Genomic DNA, 19,806 nt, shown 5'->3' on the forward strand with positions numbered 1-19,806 from the left:
CAAACTAGTGGCCAGGAGAACCAGCAATAACACAACCAGGGTTTGCATGTGCAGCACTGTGACAGTATCAGAGGGAAAGCCACAGCACAAGAACAACAAGGGAAAAATACCTCCATGACCACTTAGGTGAAGGGTTAAAGAGCTGCAAGGAAAAGGGCAGGCTACAAAAGGCAAGTAGTAGGTATTTAGCAAAATAAATGCTGAGACCCATGTGGCATTTTTCAAGTGTTTTGTAAATGCCATGAAAATAACGCTAGTTGCAATTTTGTGACAAAAGAAACCACACATCCCATTTGACAGCTGAGATAAAAGCAGAAAGGTTCAGACACACTGAGGCCACAGGCAGCCAACGTCAGAACCAGGATCAGAGCTCAGGTAAGGCTGGTTCCAAAGCCCTCTTCTACAGCAGCGCTTGTTTCTTTCAAGGGCCTCATAAAACTTAGAGAGTCAATGCAATTTGTGAATCAAATGCTGGCTCTCGAGGATTAGGATGCTGCAAGAGGCTAAATGATGCATCCTTACAGCTCAGTCTCAAAATCAATGCACAGTTCTGGAAAAGTCACTCAGAAATAATTCAGTTACAATGTGAACAATGTGATCATTAGTGGATAATTACTAGAAAAGCTGAGCAGGTAAATCTAATCCCTGCCCTGCTGCCCTCACCTCCTACCAATACCTCTTTTCCCCCAGAATTTTAACTCTGACAACAACAGAGTTTAGGCATTTACAGACAAGTCAAGACAGCAGCAGAGCAAGGCTTGTCCCAGACCAAGACCCTCCTGCACACTCCAGGAACAGCATTAATGAATCCTGGCATGGGATTGCTACAACATCTGCATGCAGCCACCTATCAACACCAACACCAGAAAATAAAATGGAGCAAAAGGGCCAAGAAAGGTGTATCAGTCATTAATGTCTAGTGAAACTTCCACCCAGTGTGTTTTCAGCAGTATCTCGAGAGTGAGAGCAGGTCACTTCCTCACCCAGAACCTGCCAATAAAGAACTTCAGCTGTAAAAATCCCACTGCCTGGAAGTTTTAGCAATATCTCCTGGAGTCAGCTTCCCCATAAAAGCTCTTCATTGTCAAGCAGGATTAAATGCATTAAGTCATGGCTGAGAGTACACAGCTGAGAGAACTGATACACTATGATTCTACAAACACTGTTTTGCAGTTGCAGAATATATGGAGAATTGGGACATCCTGATATTGGAACATGTCAGCAAATTTGTAAAAACTCAGAACACTGAAATAATCAGGAGAAGCTAATTTCTTAGGAGAAATAAAACTATGAAGGGGATGCAATTGTTGCATTCAAGTGTGCAAAATTCTCAGAAGACTAATTGCCAGGATATGTTTTTCATTGTCTTCAGTGGATAAGGCTCATATAGATTTAGTCAGAAAAACAAAGATTTAGATTGTCTGTTTGTGAAAGTGGCTTAATAAAAAGTACTGTAGGATTATTTGGAGATGTGGTAAGGGAAGGACAATGAAGTATCTTCCTGGTTCTGCTCTGATGTGTGACATGATTAGGACACAGCATTTACATGCACCACCCTTGTAAAACTAAAAGGTTGCTAATTATTTAGGCAGTGACAGAAGTACAGAATAGTCTGCTGAGGACAGAACACATATTTATAAGAAGCTTGAAATCTTCCTGCAGTTTACTACAAGTTGACTTCTAGTGATCCCAGGAATTACTCAGCGGTTGTGTGCCATGGAACAATCTAGACATACCACCTAATGTTACTGTACCTCCTGGGACAGCTGTTATTCTTAGGAGAGCTTTACAATGCAAAGGTTAAAATTAAAAGATCAGTGATTTAAAATACTGAAATAAACTTGGCAGGCATGTGGAAGGAGGAAGCGCAGACCTTTTCTCACACACTCCAGAGTTATCAGCCATACTGAAAGATGAATCTCCACTTACCAGTAGATTCTCCGGCTTGATATCCCTGTGGACAATGTTCAGGCTGTGAAGGTATTTGATGGCACTGGCCAGATTGTAGAGCATCCCACTGGCATCCCGCTCTGTGTATTTGTTGGTGGAAGTAATAGCATCAAAAAGATCTCCTCCCTGGAGCAAAATTACCATAGGATATGAGCAACATTGCTTGTGAAATGACTGAAAAATTTAGGAAGATCAAGGAACATTTTTAGAGGAGGAGGAGGAGGAAGTGAAGGGAGCAGCACAGTTTCCTTGCAGCTATAAACTATGGGTACTGTGATAACAACTCCCATAATGGCAGGTAAACAGACCAATAACTCAAAACCATTGGTCATGGCTAAGGTGGTCAGCCAAGAAGCTGGAGTTTCTACTGCAAACCATTCCCACCTGCTGCTGCTTCTGTAACATGTCCAGCACTTGCCAACCCGAATGTTCAGATCCTGCAACAAACGTCTGGCAAGAGTACATATTTGTCTATCACAATGGCATCTACCAACCCTTGGCACTCTTTATAATAATCACAAACAGATTGACAACAAAATTTTCCCAATGCCTAACTGAACCCCAGAAAGATGAAGGAACTCTGAGTAAAACTCAGAATTCAAAGTTACCTATTTTCCCCGCTATCATATTTTAAAAGTCTGTTTCCATCTCATAAAGCTTTGCAAACACGGATTTTAGAAGCCACTTTCTCTACACAAGACGTGATTTTTTTGGTAGTGTGATGCCTCTTGCAGTTAATACTGAAGAACTTTATAGCATGTATGTCAGGCAATCACACTGGTAGACACAGGTGGCTGCTTGTGCCATTCTCAGCTCATCATGCTAATTCAGCTAAAAGCTGCTGCCAGTGAAAGAAAAGCAAGAAAACAAGAGAGAATGAAGGAAAGAAGAAAACAAGGAAAACTAAATGGAAGTCCTCAAAGTTGAAATTATCTTCACCAGTGTCTGAGGCAGCCATGACTATATTTCCAGAGGTGAGCTGGCAAGTGGGAGAGGGAATGTGGAAGTGTTTGGACAAAGATGGAAGAGTAATTTTAAAGATGAGATTAAAAAGGGAGCTTGACAGATTGAAGGAAAAAACAGTGATCTTTTGGGAGATTCTACTCAGAGGTATTAAGCCTTTGGCCAAAGTCAAAGGAGCATCACAAAGAAAACACAATCCAACAAGAACAAAAAAAAAAAAAAAAAAAAGAAAAAAAAAGATAACTCTGCAAAAGCAATGCAAAAATTCCCTGCTACTGTCAAAACATCAAGAAAAAAATCATAGAGAACTGTATTTAAAAGAAAAACTGTGTATTTTCTGAAGGCAACAGAGGGGTCCCAGCTTTGCCAGCTCTCATAGTTTTATCAACAGCTTCAAGATATTTTCTGTTCTTTTTTAAGGCTCAACTCCAGTGTAAACACTTTTTCCACTTTCCAGAGAAAGGAGGAGGGAGGGGAAAGAAAAAAAATTTTCCAGGAATTATGGTTACAGAGAAAAGAGTAGGAAAAGGGAACCACCAAAGGCTCAAACCTGGTAAAACATACTTTCCTTGCTATAAAAAACAAACAATCTATTAAAATTTTTGCATTGTTGAGGTGCAGTTGAAGTATGCCAGGGCAGGTTTATTCCCATTGTAGATACAAAATCCCAGCTCTTTGGAAATTGCTTACAGCCAAAAATTGTCAAATCTGGACCACATCAAATTTCTTGCCCTGGCTAGTGACTGTTCAAGACACATCAAGACACACAGCGTCAAGGAAAAGGAAGAACAAAAGGCCAAGCTAAACCAGATAGAGGATTAGAGAGAAAGAGGCCAAATATTTGGCAGAAGTACAATACCATGTACTTCATGGCATTATCTGATCCCTAAGTATTAGATATCAGCATGTGGCAAAGTATGTGAGATAAATAATCTATCTTCCCTAAGCTCCTTCCTGTGAAACCCCTGTACCAGCTGCTTTTTAACATGAGGCAGTGGATTAGACAGATCTTTGGTCTTATCTAATATGTTCCAGATGCTCAGAAGAAGTGTCAATAACATCGGCAAAGCATCTGCCTCCAAACAAAGAAAACAGTCTGAGCTATGAGGAGCAAGAATGAAAGAAGCTGAGCCTTAAAAAGAAGAAGGAAAAATTTTGGCTTGAAGTCAGAAGAAAAGGAACAAATGTTCATGCACAAGAGAAACTTAAACTCAGAAAAATATAGAGGCTGAAGAGCAATTTAACAGTAAAGCCAATCTGAAACAGAATAATTTTCTCCATTTAAGCATCTACTGTAGTCGGTAAAGTTTCTTACCAGGTATCCTGCTAAGAAAATAGAGCATATATTTAGTCTGTGGGATTCTCTGCAGTTAAAGGAGAGGTGATATCCTGGAAAGAGTTAACAGCTCTTAGAAAGAGCTGACAGCTATATCAGGCAGAATTGCTTTCAGACTTTCCTCTCCCCAAAGAGCACTTTACCCTGCAAGGTTCTGCTAAGCCGATTCACACAGCAGGTCACTATCATTTATTCAGGCACCAGGGGTGAGTTCAGGATGACATTTCAGTCTTAAATCCCCTGTTCTGGAGTGAAACAGGACCAGCAACATCTGAATGCAGTTTTTATCATCTGTGCACATGAGGAAGTGTACTTGGAACTACAGTAACCAATTATTTATTTATTACCTTGTTATGTAAATGATATGATCTCTCTTTTTCTTCTGCAAAAGTGAAATCATATCCTGGAGCAGTAAAGGAAACTCAGCAATAAATCTTGCTTCTTAAATTGGCCAAACCCCTGTTAGGTTTGAATAACAATTTTGTTTCGCTGTGTAAAAAGGCAATGTGCCAGAAACCAGGTCTTTGCTTCCTTTTACAAGCACCACTTGCAATGTGTTTATATTTGTATTTATGAAGTGCTTTTTCTTACACGTTACAAAGCAATGAGTTGCCTATCTGCCATGAGGTGAGGGCGGGATTTGCAGCAGTCACTTATGTCAAACATGTTACTGCCAATTAATGCAGGGTGGTATTAACTGAAACCGGGCTCTGCACTATCAAGCCTTTCCTCCTTGCCTCTCTTTCCTGTCTGTGAGTTTGATTTAATGTCAGGTCTTCAAAAGTCAGTCAATAACAGATGGTTAATCAATTCTAACAGTGTGCACTGTGAAATGATAACAGTCAGCAACTGGTGAATTAACAATTAATGTCTCTCCAGAAATGCCTTCCCTAATACCCAGAGAGTGCAACGAGGCTTTTCTTCCAACTAGATATTAAGGAATAGATGTTCATAGCAGAGAAACAAAGTTGACTTCCCTGAATAAGGTTATTTCTTCTACATTTCTTCTATTATTCTACATAAAAGTAAATACTATTAGAACAGTGCTCTCTAGGATATGAGAAGTACAGAGATTCCTATAGTGCCCTTCCATAATTCAGCTAAAAGAATATGTACAGCAATCTTTAAGAGTAAAGACGAAGGAGCACAAAAAACCAGATTTCTCCAGAAAGTGAACAAAATGCATGTTTTTTTTAATATACATCTTTAAGGCTTATTTTCTAAATTATTTTCTAAGAGTTTTCTGTCCCCTCCTCTCTCATTTAGGTGAGTAGGACTTCAATTAAAAGTCCATTGGACACTAGAGTTTACACATTTTTCAGTCATGAATAGCACAGCAGGTTTCACCCATAAAACCAGCTCTGTGCTTACATCTTGGCAGGTTAGACAAGGCACAGCTTTTAGTTCTTAACACACCTCATGGGGCCAAGATGAAGGATTTGTCAATGCAGGCTAAAAGCTGTGGCTACATGTGATTACAGTGCTGTGTAAGGGGCCTGAGGTACCTTTGTACAAGCTCTTGCAGACACTGAGGAAAACCGACAGTAGCATGGATCTCATAGTGAGCTCACTTGGAACAGAATAGAATAAATTAGAGCAGTAATTATGATTAAAATAGTGCTAGATGGCTAATGGTATCTGATCTCAAGCTGTGCTATTTCACATTGCATGCCTAACAGTAAGAGAGGGCTGAGATTGTCAAAGGAGTGGGGGAAATTATTCTGGGACTGGTAACACAAAGGGATTGATGGCATGGAAGATTGCCAGTATTTTTTTTCATCTTGGGATTTAACTTTTTCATCAGAGAAAATATGTCAGCTCCTTAGTACCAACATCTCCTAATGTGCTTTCTCAGAGCTTGGAGGTGGTGGACAGTGGGGTTAGGGGAACCATAAGCTCCACAGCACTACTCAATCCAAATAGGGCATCTGTCAGGCACAGACCTACGAGGACAAGACTTTCTCAGACTGCCACGAGGACAGGGAAAATCTGCGGGCATCCACCCATGAGGCACACAGAGCCTTCCAGCTTTGGACTGGGAACATGGCTTGTGTCACTGGTTCTGCCACAGAGCATGGGGGATAATGGAACAAGCCAAAAAACCTTGTCATTCTACTTGCTCTTGTACTCCGGTCCAGAGAATGAAAGGGTATTTAAGAAACACCTGGACCTGGGATTGCCCTATTTAATATCTCAGTGAGGTGTAGTAGGGACATTAGGAGCACCTTCTAACCTCCACCTACACCAGAGCAAAGCAGAACAACAATCCTGTTTGCCAAAAAACGCTTTCTCTAAGTCACTGTGAATAGCATCCAAAATATAAACCCCTGCATTCACAAACTTACTTTTTAGACTAGAACCATGTTTTTAACAGCAGGCTTTTCTTTTTCACTTTCCCCTTCCTTCCACTTAAATTTAGATTGCTATTGGGGAGGCAAGTTTGACACTGTGTTAATATAAATCAATAGAGAAAAAACATATTTAATATTGTTTAGATTTAATGTAAATTCATAAAAACTAATGAAACCCTTTCACCTTTTTGTATTTTGAAGGCTGGTATTTATGGCTATTTGGACTGGGTATATTTTCAATTCACCTCAAGGCAGATTATAAATTTTTAACGAGTTTCCTCTTGAGGAAGCAAACAAAACTGGTGGTCAACAGTCAACAGAGCATTTCCAAGTGTGGCTTATGGGAAGTTAGACAAATACTTGAAATATTTGAAAGCTGATTAAAAAAAATGTGACAGTGGGTTATACATCTTTCAGTAGGATGCTAGACCACTTTCAGAGATCTCTTCCACTCTACATTATGCTGTGATCCCATGTTTTTTAGTAAGCCTAAGCAGGAATGGAATTTTTCAATATGGTTGATTCAATAAGCAGCTGGACTCCAAAACACTCACCTTTACAAGTTCCATGACAAGGTACAACTCAGTTGGCATGTCCATCTCCTCGATCAGAAGTACAATATTGGGATGCTTGACTCGTCTTAAAATAGATACCTCATTCTGGATCATGTGTTCCTGACACACAAAAAATCTTCAATGAATATGGGTTAGTGGGAAAAAAATTCACAGTGGGAAAAGCAGAGAGAATTGGGAGCTGCACAGATTCTCTGGGGTTTTTGAAAAAACTAACAGATGTTGCCTCCAGCAACAGAGAAGGAACACGTTTAGAAACATCAGTGTGGTAACTGAAAGAAGAGAGAGCGGAACGCATTAAAAGAAATGGAAGAAAAGATGTGCTTCTGGTGCAGAGAAAAATGAAAGCTTTTAAAATTTTCTCTGATGCAGGATCTTTAGATTTAACAACATGCTTGCCTCTTCTCACAGAACCTTTTGTTACTGATTTTAAAAGCTAACAGTAACTTGGTGCAAAATTGACATCAATTTAATTAACCTATGCCTTACAGACAGTGACCAGTTTTGTTATAATTATTTTTATTATTTTCTGCTTTCTATAACACCTGAAATTATGAAAATTAGAGGACATAATTATGTGGATAAAAGAAAACACTGGCTATTCATCGCACAGGTCTAGAACAACACATGACTGCTTTTTCTCTTGGAACTCCAAGAGTCTCCAGAGGGCAGGCAAAGACTTCAACCAAAGAGATTCTGACACTTATCAGGAAGGACACAAATGCCAACAGCTTCTCAAAATAACCTCTCACAAAAAATTTCTTGGAAAAAAAATCTTTTGGTCTCATATTTTTTTTGTACTTACTTTTCCTCTACATTTACTTTTCTTAATTATTTTCAGAGCATATTCTCTACCAGTTGATCTGAGGAAAGAGAAAAAAATTGTATGTTCAATCACATTGAATATTTTTCTCAGTTGAGTTTATATGTGTTATATGAGTATAATAAGTGTAATGAAGAGTTCTAGTAGCATTTTTTTTTTTAAAGAAACAAAGTTAGATTTGACTAGTGTTGTGAAATTGAGCCAAAGTTATTAAATACGCATGCCTGAGAAAAAGACATAACTTTTTTGCTTTAAGATGAGAGCAGAGAGCATTTCTATGTTTTCAAAATAAAAAAATGCTTGACTTTTTCTTCCATTTTTTAATGAAAATTGTTATTACTTTGTCATTTTTATGTAAAAATACCATGCGGTGTTCACAGGTTCAAATATTTGCAAAACAAAGAAGTTATAACAAAGAATAAACGAAGAATATTTGTTTTCTATCCTACAAAAAATACAGTCCACAGAAAATACTTACTTACTTTTTACTTGAAATGAAAAGTCATGTCTTTGCATATCTGCAGTCACAACTGCTATGATAAAAAGGTCAGTCCTTGGAATAATTTTAATGTATTCAGTAATTATAGGATATTTAGCAGAGTTAAATATGTTGGCTTTTAGGCAGAATGTGGAAGATTCTGGAGGCAGTAAAAGAAATTACTTCAGGATGAAAACACATTTCCTTTTAACTACTGTGTTGTTTTGAATCGCTATAGTATTTATCACTACTACATGTATGTAGTTATCTATTATCTAGAATACTAACATAGACAAATTGGCTTTTAGACAAGCTAACAGTATCAACTTCCACTTTTTAATTAAGTTAACAAAACCAAAAGACAGCTGTAAGAATGAAAACAAGAACCTCTGCCTACCAGCCCCAGTTTCCCTGTAAGATGAAATGGAAAAGGGATAATTTAAGAAAAAGATGTAACTGAAATATTTTCATTTTATAATATGAACCTAAACAGATTACAAATGTCTATTACATTGGCTTTAGGCATGTTTGGTTAAAAATTAAGAAAAAAAAAAAACTTTCAATACAGGGTGATTTTTATCATTCCTCATTTCACAAAAGACAGTAGTTAAACTGATACATTAAACTGATACAGAGTATGTTCAACAGAGATATTAATGTGTCTAAAAGTGTGCTCAGTCTGTCAAATGGGACATGCAAAGTGAGTAATACACTGAAAGCACTGTATCTGGAAAACAACTGGGCATTTTCATTTCCATATTAAAACATGGAGGACTCATCTGGCAATGATGTACCACTAATTTTCAATTTAAGGAAAAATGGATAATTCAGTAAAAAGCAAAAATACCACCAAAATATTAATTCTGTTTATGTTCCCTGGCAAAGAGCTAAAACTGCCTCTATTAGGACATGAATTAAAAGAAGTCACACAAGATAAGAAAGTTTATGAATTGGGGGAAAAATTACAGCATATCTGTTCAAGATTTACACAAATAAAACCTTCTCTTATCTGTACTCCCCCACACAGGGGTTTAGTGCTACAGGTCCCCAAAATGGGCTGCACTCCATGTGGGGTGCCCCTCTCCAGTGCTGCCCTTCAGTGGCTACAGTCCAAGCTCAGTGAGGGGACAGGAAGAGATCTGGACACTATTTTTGGGACTAGAAGGAGGAGGTTGAACAATAAATATTAGAAATTAAGATATCTGGGGTTCAAACTCAGACAAAATATAGCCTCTTTCAATAGCAGTCTCTTTCAAGCTGCTTGGTTGCCCTAGGAATGCTTCCTTTCTGTCATGAGAAAGGAAATTGATGGTTTTTGTTGGCCATGGGAGACTCCATGTACTCCAAGACACTGGGAAATCTGAGCTAGTGAGGAAATGTCAGCATTTGAAAGTATCAGAAAGTTAAAAATGAACACATATAAAAACACCGCAGGACAAATTGTGCATACGACGGAGCAGATATGTAACAAGCAGATGACAACTGTGACTGCTCTTTGTTTTGGTAAAAAGAAAATTAAAGCTAAGATAATGTAAATCCTTTCCCCTGAAAAGCTGCAGAACCGCGGCCTCTCAGCAGCACAGCAACTTACACACCACCAAAAAATATGCATGGCCATGTCAGAAAGTCACCATGGAACAGGCATCTCTCCTCTCACCTAAACAATAAAAAGGGACCACAAAAAGAAGGCAACATGTTGTGGCTGGACAGGAGTCTGGACCCACTGCAGTACCACAGAGTTAGACTTCTAGCTCATAACAGGGCTTGGTGCCATGTTCCCTGGCTCTTTAAACTGTTGCAAACTTCACGGAGATTTAGACGGCACTGGAGACAAAAATCTATCTTTGTTGCATTTTTGCATGCATTAAATGTATTTAAGAGTGTGTCCCTGCGCATTCACAGACGCTCAAAATGGGATTTAGAAGCCCACATGTGAAAATTTTGGAGAAGGTTTTTGGTTTCTATTTAGACTGTTCATTGTCAGAGGAAAACTCTTGTGAATGTATTGAAGTGCTCACAGACTGATCTCAGAGCTATGGAGGAGTATTCATGTGACCAGCGAATTTGTGTAGCAAGACCCATTCCTACTTGTTCAACACCTTATGGTGCTATTGCTTTGAAGTGTAATGCACACAGGAATTATACTTCACAAGGAAATGGAAAAGTTCTCTGTCCCAAGTATCACCCCATTAATTCTGGCTTTGCAAATGATGGACACATCAGACTTTGAAGTGAGGTGGTTAAAGATGCTTAAAAAAAGGCTGAAAGAATATTTTTGAAGGTGTTTCGCAGGTACTGGTATAATTTACCCTCTGAGTCTTTAATTTCTCCTTCCACACCTGTGATGGCAAGGATATACTGCTTTAGAAGTATCCCAACAGAAACAATTCCACTTCAATTTTCAAGATCTCTCAAAGAAGTAGCTCTCTGATAGAAATGGGATCTATGGAATGGTATAGCTCAGAGACCACAAGAGTATAATCTGGGAATACCTGGGTAAAAATGCTATTTGAGTACATTAGACACACCATGTTACTGGATACTTCTGGGACCAGTGGGAGAGACAAGAGGACAGGAAACAGTTTTCATTCAAGCTCTCCAGGATATTGTAATCAGCATTATTTTTAGGTGTGATGGGACCTATATTTAATTTTGTTCATGTGTTTTCTCTCCATTTGGGAAATAATTGTGACATGCACACTAGCACATTTGTACTGCCTCTGAGCAGCCCAAATTGCATTTTCCGCTGAATGAGTTTATTAAAACCACAACTTCTCATTATTTTACCTTCTAATCTGCTTTTCCCAGTCACTATTCATTTTACCTTAAGCTGCCTTTTTCTCTTTTCTTAGAAAGAGAGTTTGGGTGAAAATGGGTGTTTTCACCCATTTCTTTCATTAGTCATGTCCCTCCATAGGGTATTTCAGTGCTTCCTTTCTTTCATATTGTTTTGCTTTCCTTCCTTTAGGTTTCCATACAGTTTAGTGCTCCTGAAGTTTGATCTGAACAGCTCCTGCCCTCTGGATGACCAGCTCCACCAAGAACTCACTCTGGCAAAACACTAAAGGCCTCACCAGAACTTTGGCCAAGTTCCACAAGCACACTGTCAGCTGATACAAAATCTACGCTCACCCTTTTCCCCAACAGCTGTCTTCATGATCTCCAAGTTGCACTTTTGGATGCAGAGGTGGACCTGCATTTTTCCAAGGGGACTAGTTTAAAACCAGCCAAGTTAATTTATCATTGTCTGTCAGGAGATTTAATCTCACTCTCCAGGGTTTATATCATATTCTTACAGGCTACAGAGCAGTTTTTTCTTTGAGCCCAAAGGTGAAGTTGTAGTCCTCTGTAAGAGTCTCCTCTCCAGGATATGGTAATAGGGGATAGAAAACTTAACTGATGAAATTTCATTCTCAAACCTTGACATCTCTATTGCTCTCTCTTTTGGATGCCTCCAGCTCTGGCAGTTTTTTGTTTGTCTGCACTGCTACTAACATGAGCAATCCTACAGTTGTTTCACATATAGGTGAAATACCTTCTGTCCTTTATGTCCCATAGTCTCTTATTTTTAACAATACCACTAAAAGGCAACCACAGTTCTGTTTAGAGCATTCCTCCTTGGTTCCATATTTTTTTTACACTCTTAAGGTTGGGCAGAGCAGGTTCAAGCCTAAACAGATTTAGAAACAGACACATGAAGATGTCAACCTGGACATTTTCAGCAACACTGACAACTGAGGTGACTTGTGACTTCTCCAATCTGGAGTGGATGTCTAAAATTAAAGACTGTTTTCACCTCTTACCAGTAAAGGTCACTGAAGAAGTTAGATTTTGGTGTCTGCAGTGAGGCTCATAAAGTTGGAACGAGCAAATATAATGGCACAAAGCAACAAGCAGGAGGTAGATGTCCATTAAATGAAAAATAAATATGAAAGAGACTACACCTCAGTGTCAGATGGCAGAGTAGATTGATCCAAAATTACCTCTTTGTGCTGACCATTGCCACTACACCCCAAACAGAGAACTTCCTGACATCTTTACAGAGTGCTGCTGTATGTGAAATGTTCCACTGGTCTAATGTAAAAGCAGCATTGCAAGAACATACTGCAAGAAAAGATGTTATTTCAGCGCAACAAGAGAGATTTAACACAAGGAACTGGTAACATCACGTGGCGTGTAGCAGAAAAAACCCATGTATACCCCACGAAGAATAAAATTCATAGATTGCCCCTTGAACTCACTCTTTTTTTTAATTTGAGGACATTAGTTTTTCCATCTGGAATTGAGACATTACCTTATTACATTTCTGTATTCTACAAGTAAAGATACGATCTAGAAAAAGCATGACATTAATAATTATTTTTTACAGCAATAAGTGTATTATCCTCCTCACCTTTCTATACACTCCTTCACAATAGCAAAATTTCCGTCTCCTATAGTCCTTCCAACTTTATATCGCTCTGCTATCGATGCTGGAACCTGGAAACCTTCCTCCAACACTTCTGAAAGAATCATTAGTACATTTTTATTGTTAGTGAAGGAAACACAGATGTTGCACATAACATGCATTTTAAGTCCACGGTTTAGGAGCCTGGAAACCATTCAGTCAGTGTCTCACTTACTGTACAGTGAAACCATGCTGCTGACATTGTATATACTCAACAGGTTTCATGCAGATACAATAATGAAAAATAAGACTTCTGGGGGCTCAAACATACCACCATTTGAGTGTTATATAGTTGCCATTGCAATATGCCCCCAAGACATAACCAAAATTGTATTTTTTTAATTACAAAAAGGCCTCTGTGATCTGCACAAGCGCAGACCAGCCTCCAAAAAGGGCTGGAACTCCTTGACACGGCATGATTAAATATATGTACCAAAGAAGTCCAACACTCAAGCACTTATTTTATTACATCCTGTAAACTGAGACATCCATAAAACTCCTCATGTGCTAAGTGCTAGTTCTCCCCATCCCCCAATATCAAATATTTAGTTTTTAAACAAATGTTCTCAATAATACTACCTCGCATGCAACCTGGGTACCAGATGTTTAGGTAAAATTGCATTACACAGTGTCTAAGCATAGGAGAAGCTTGTAGTTTAATGTGTTTTAGTGCTCATTCCTGTACTATTATTTTTAAATGTATTTGAAATAGTGTTACAAATAACTAACATGCCTCTAAAAGCTCACTGTAAATGGCAGCTGATGCAAACGACTATATAAATATTGTAATGTAAAAAAATAGCCTCTCAGAATGTGATTTGTGTTTACACTCTTTAAGACAGTGCATTTAACTGTGTATTACTTTGTCCTTTGTTCCAGTTGAGTATTAAAAGTGAATGCTAGGAATGCTAGGACACAAGGAGGCTGGGGTTTGTCTGAATGCACAGACAGCATGAAGAGTTATTCTCCAACAGGAAAACAGATACACACACACGTACACAGATGTGTATGTGAGCCAGCAGTGCTCCAGCAGATCTTGTCCCTTAGCCAACTTGCTCAAAGCCTTAGCAGGGAGTAGGACTATCCATTTCTGAGTAAAGACCCAGGACTGCAGTGTGTTCTTTAGTACTGTGGCAGATGAGACAAAAATACCGAAACAAGCCAGTCAGCACTGTGTTGCTTGCAGAAATAAAGGCTCAAGTGTTCCGCAATAAAAATATCTCTGAAGAGTGATGTCCAGATCAACTCTGATCCAGAGTGAACCTAACTGGTTTGCTAAGGCTGAGGAGGTTCCTAACAGAAAATCATCCAGCCTGCAATGCTCCCACCTTCTCTGGCAGGAAGAATGACTCACTTCCTACACAGCTGCTGTTATCACTACACTGACTGCTTTGAAATGTCAGCTCCAAATGTTACCTTCTGCAGGGCCATCATTTTCATCCATAGAGCTGCAAACTTTGGTGGATGCTAATGAGGTAGAGGAGCCACTGTGTTGGGAGCTCTGGAAATGGAGACACAAATGAAAACAGATGATTTTTAAGAAGTACGAGTACCCACAGCATGTTCCTGCTGGACACATGTCCTGGAGAGGCTTCAGTGTTCCCTATGTAAAGTATGTATTTACTTTGCTGGATGGATATGTGGACCCTTGGGAAGAGTCCAATTTCATCCACTGAAATTACACTTTTGGTAACCTCACATTACTGGAGAGATCCTCGATCCACCAAGTGAAGCAATGTGCCTGCAAGAATACTTTGATGTATTCTCCAACAGCTTCTCCCTGTTCCACACACATTCTGGCAGGGAAAACCGAGGAGCCATATGCCCTCTGCAGGCTGGAGACCGTGTTCTTATAGACCTTATTTTTTCAGCAGGCACTAGAGGATCCTAAGGCTTTAGCTGGCTGTGTTATGGGCAGAATTCCTCAATTTTACAAACCTCCCTCGTTGAAATCTTCCCCAGTTTTGTTCTAAAAGGGAGAAATCATTATGGCAGTGTATGGACAAAATAAAATGTCAGGGTGAATAATGGTTGCTGCTTCATAGGAGCATTTGAATGGGGGCGGCTCCCTTGAGGCAGTGACTGTTCCTCTGCTCCGTTTCAAGTTCTTGTCCTGTCTGTAGAGCTAATGGGGGAGGGAGGTGTCTCTGTGGCCCCTCAAAGGAAACTTGTAGCCACCCACCTTGGATGCCAGAAGTGTAGGAGGCAGGATCTCACCAGGGAAGCCTTCCAAAGCACCTATCAACATCTATCAGACTTTAGGAAACCTGCTTCATCCTTCAACCTACAGACTTTAGGAAAACTGCTTCATCATGCATCTAGGTGGATGAAGCTACACAGACATTTGAGATGGACTGGATTTCACCCAAAACTTTTATCTTGTGGTGCAAAACAATTATACCTCATCTTCAGAATTTCCTATCTTCAGAGGAAGCCAGAAGAAGCTACAAATATAATGGTGCCCCTTCAAACTTAAAGCCAAACTAAGCACTTCCTCCAGTTCTCCTATTACAACTTAAGTGAAAAATATTCAGAGGATTTGCAAAACTAAAACTTTCTTGGGTTCACATCATTCACATGCTGAAAGTGCTGCGGTATTTCATTATCTTCTTCAGTCTGTATAATACATAGATTGCAGGCTGTACTTCATGTAACTGACTCTATCACTTCCTTATCAGTGTCTGCAAGGTATTTAGATGCCCACAATCTTGGTGCCAATCCACTTTACAAATTAAATACAACTATTTTGGAATTATTTCTTTTGTCTGACACTGCAGAACACAGTTCATGATTGGAGCAAGAGTAACTGAAGTTCCAGCAGTTTGGATATTTGCTGAGTACCAAGCCAGGGAAAACGCAGTCAGCAGTATGCTGAGTTCATTTGAACAGAATAACTTTTAATTTCTCCCACAACAAAGGTCAGATGACTTAGACAAAGTCTGAACTTGGCCTATTTTTCACTAAAGAATCCTGAGAGCTTGCACATCCCATTTACCATGAGATTCTTTGCCCTTGTTTCCTTTAATCAACCCCAGCTCCCTCTTTTCATCCAGGCAAGTAATTCTTCTGAGCTTTGACCAGAATTGAAGAATGCATTAATCAGTTTTTGGACTGTTTTTGTTGCCTCTTACAACAGAAGTCAGCACTGAGTGATTTTATGCAGTTTGCTAAGATACTGCTGCTCTTGTTTCATGGTCAGGACGTGTTTATATATGTTCCATTCCTGTACTAAACTCTATGTGACATCCCAATAAAAACTTACCTCTGGTTAATTTTTGAACAAATGAGCAGATGTGGATCAAGGTAACGGGGAAATGCTAGGAGTTCTCATGCCTGAAGAAGTCAGTCACAAAGCCTATTTTTATACACATGTAATGAGAGAATTGTTTCCTTTACAGTCCTGCTTGTAAAATAAGCAGAAAAACATGTTCTCTCTACTCATTCTGCTGTGTTTGTTTTCCTACGACAGACATTTAATTTCATACTAATTTTCCCTCTCACACTATTTTCTGTAAGGAATTACAATTTAAACATGATTAATATTTATTACTTCTATGATCAGGAATGAATCATTACAACATTTAAGGAGTACAATCACAAAAAGGTTAGTGTTAGATTTTCAAGAGATTATCTAACAGCTACTCTTTTTTCATTTTTTTTCACTTTAAATAGTGAGATTACACTTTTAAGTAGATGTCAGGTCAAGGCTGCTGACTGCATAGCACTGCAGCTTCCTTTAAGCATCCTGGTGGCTTCTTTACAGTCTTGCAGTCATTGCTCTCATCTGTGAGAACGGCAGATGTGAAAATCAAGACCTAACTCAGCGGCCACATCTTCTCAGAATGGGTGCCTAGAGACATTCAAATTTTTATTTGAGGACTGAATTTTTCAAGGACCTTAAACTAAGGCTTAGCTGAGAAATGCAATTGCTCAGTCCTTCCAAAACTAGATATCTTCAAAGGCTCATTTAAACAAAGCATTTTAGCAAGTGCTCCAATTTAAATACAAATAATCTTAATGGTCTACACATGAGTGAAATTAAATTGACTCCTAAATATGTCTTGGGTAAACTTCTTAAATATGTATTTAACCTAGGTTTAGTCTAATAGACTGAGAAAAAAAGCATCCGACAGAAAATTTAAAATTTTAAAGGAAAAAATTTACTTCATACTGACGTTTTAAGTGGCTCTACTTCTTTTCTTATTGGCACTGTTAAAGATGGGAAGGTTAAAATGTTATTTGTTAACAGAAGAACTGAAATAATGCATTAGTAGCATACAACATACCACTAGTCTGCCAACAAAGCATACAGCCCCTTTGGTGACATCAGCCTGCGAAGCATTGGCACGGAGGCAGAGGCAGAACTTGCTAGTGACAAGGAAGCAGTAGCTAGGAAGATGTGCTAAAAATACACACTGAGACTTATAAAACTTTAAGTAATTATTGAAAAATATATCAAAACATACTCTTCATTACCTTCGCTGACCCCCTCCTATTAAAAGAACAGATTGAAAATAAATCAGGAAGTGGACATTTGCACATATTTACCAAGTCTGCTGGCAGCACCCTTTTCACAATTAAAGAGATGTTACTGGATAAACGATAAACATGACTCAAATATTTTCATCTTTATTCGGCCCTCTCCAACAACACGCAGGCATTTATTTATTTATCTTTACTTCAGCTAGAAAGAGATTTCATTTATTTAGCCTTTAATTAGCTGGCTGTTCTCACAAGCTGAGAGCCCTGCGGGTCCAGCAATCCTTGTGGGTCTCAGCGTTCCTTCCAGTTGGCTTGCCAATCGTGAGGCAGTCTGTCGTGCGCACTGTTGCTCTCACAGATGTGGACCCCATCAGGGATCTTGCAGATGGGGAGGGGGAAAACAAACCCTTAGCAAGAGTATAATCTCTTCAACACACAGACTTTAATGTAATTAGCTGGTTTAATTTTAAGAGATGCTGAGGTGCTTGGAATGTCATCGCTTTCACACAGATTTAAAGGGGTCCAGTTGCACAGGTTGCTAGCACATGGCCAGTTTTATGGCACACCTTCATAAAAGCAGCAGCATAAAAAAATCAGGTCTTTGGTGTAAGGATTTCAGATCCTATTCAGGTTTATATAACAGATGGCCAGCACACCACACACCTCACTGATGTGAATGGAAACATTAGCACTATAGAGTTTCAGCCATGTCTCACCTGGAGATTTATTTTGCAACTGTTTGGTAAATAGATTTATCTCAGTGGAAACTGTGCTAAATTCATGAAAAAAAAAGCAGCAAAATAAAAATTGCTGTAATGTCTCCTCTCTCCTGATACTCACCTTTGTCCTAAATTAATCTTAAAAACCCGTTCCAACTAAACAGCAGGAATTATTCTTGTGGACTACTAGTGCCAGCAGTTAGGAAAAGAGACTTAAACAAGAGACTAGAAAGTTTGTTAGTGCAATTCAGATTCCTGAATCTGAAACCCCAAACACTGCATTCTATTTTCTAAACCTCTCAAAACCTTTCTTAGCACATGTGGAGTCTACAACGTCTCTCAACAATAGATTTCTTTGTATTTTTCCAGTACGAAGGAAGCATTTGGATGAAATGTGAGTAACAGAAAAGCACACAGGTGCAATGCTAAGTTTGGATCCCATGAAAAGCTCTACTCTTTTAGAAGCTGTCTTAATGAAGTGAGAATTAAAATTAGTAAACAATGTGTAAATTCAGGAAGGAGGCTCAGAGAAGGGAATTATTAATGTCTTTAAATTATGCCTCCTAAGATGTCCCCACTCCAAAGAACTCTACAGAATCTTTAAAAAAATGCAAAAAGATAAGCATGTCAGTAATATGTGTAAGATGAAGTTCAACTCAGTAAGGAAAAAATAGCTTTAAAACCAAAACTAAGCATTTAGCCCACATGCTCACCTCTTTTGGAGCCCATACTAGTGTTCAGTCTGGTTATAAAACAACCTTTGCAAGGCAGCTGTCATGGCTTCCTGACAGGCTCAGCTCCTTTGCATAAAGATGATTGTGAGTAATGGTAAAATAAAGACAATCATCCAGTACAGGTATTAGCTTTTAAAGATTTTGAAGGAGACCAAAAAATTCCCATAATACTTAACAGTGTTAAGCAAGAAATAAGTGATTCAATGAACAGCAAAATGGTACATTACAAGAGAACAAAAGCAGAGGACAGCTGATTTAAAACAATAAAGTAATACATTTTGATGTAACTTTGAAGAAGATAAACTGATTTTTTTTTATTATTCAACTTCGAGAGAAGGGTTACACAGAAGTTCCCTCTCCGAACTATATAGAGTGAAAAATGTTTTTGATTTTCTTTTGTTTAACCTTACATTTTTATGCCCAGTCAGCTGAGACAGGGAAAAAAAGCTTTCATGTAGACAGTACAGAGTTGGCAAAAAAATTACTTCATGAAGAAAGATGAAATCCACAATCTTCATGCTGAAAGAATGGAAACTAATGGAGTTCAATTATCAAAAGAGAAATGATGCAATTGTTTTCCAGTTTGGACACTGCACTAAACTGGCACATCAGATTAAAATTTATTTATAAAGTGCTTCATCTGGAAAGGAACAGTAAAAAATGTATGCAAACCTGCTTACAAATTTATTCACAATTCTACATCCTGCCCTGTTTTGTTAGACACTTGACTTGAGAGAGGCCCTACACAGGGAAATGATTTTTTTGTGGCTGTTCATTTATGCAATTCAGGATTTACACAGCTTGGAGAAGAGATAAGTTCAAATGACACAAGCAATTATCTGGTGTATTATCAGGGTGTTGTGTTGGTTTTCTTCTTTGAGGGATAGAGTGACAAATGGGAGAGTTTGCAACAGAATGGAGCTGACAGACTGAAGTTAAATTTGCAAGCTT

At 38.7% G+C, this 19,806-nt stretch overlaps 1 protein-coding gene across 3 annotated transcripts in view; it reads right to left on the reverse strand.

Annotated features, from left to right (window-relative positions):
* DCLK1 (doublecortin like kinase 1) overlaps window positions 1–19,806 on the reverse strand; it is a 237,122-nt gene that overhangs the window by 37,092 nt on the left and 180,224 nt on the right. For all 3 annotated transcript variants that reach the window (XM_063149170.1, XM_063149171.1, XM_063149172.1), the window contains 5 exons: window positions 14,337–14,421; window positions 12,867–12,975; window positions 7,978–8,035; window positions 7,155–7,274; window positions 1,930–2,076 (listed from right to left, as the gene is read on the reverse strand). In XM_063149170.1, coding sequence (XP_063005240.1) covers window positions 1,930–2,076; window positions 7,155–7,274; window positions 7,978–8,035; window positions 12,867–12,975; window positions 14,337–14,421 — 519 coding nt within the window. The remainder of the gene's footprint in view (window positions 1–1,929; window positions 2,077–7,154; window positions 7,275–7,977; window positions 8,036–12,866; window positions 12,976–14,336; window positions 14,422–19,806) is intronic.

The sequence above is a fragment of the Melospiza melodia genome, chromosome 2 (genome assembly GCF_035770615.1).
Source record: "Melospiza melodia melodia isolate bMelMel2 chromosome 2, bMelMel2.pri, whole genome shotgun sequence".
Lineage (NCBI taxonomy): Eukaryota > Metazoa > Chordata > Aves > Passeriformes > Passerellidae > Melospiza > Melospiza melodia.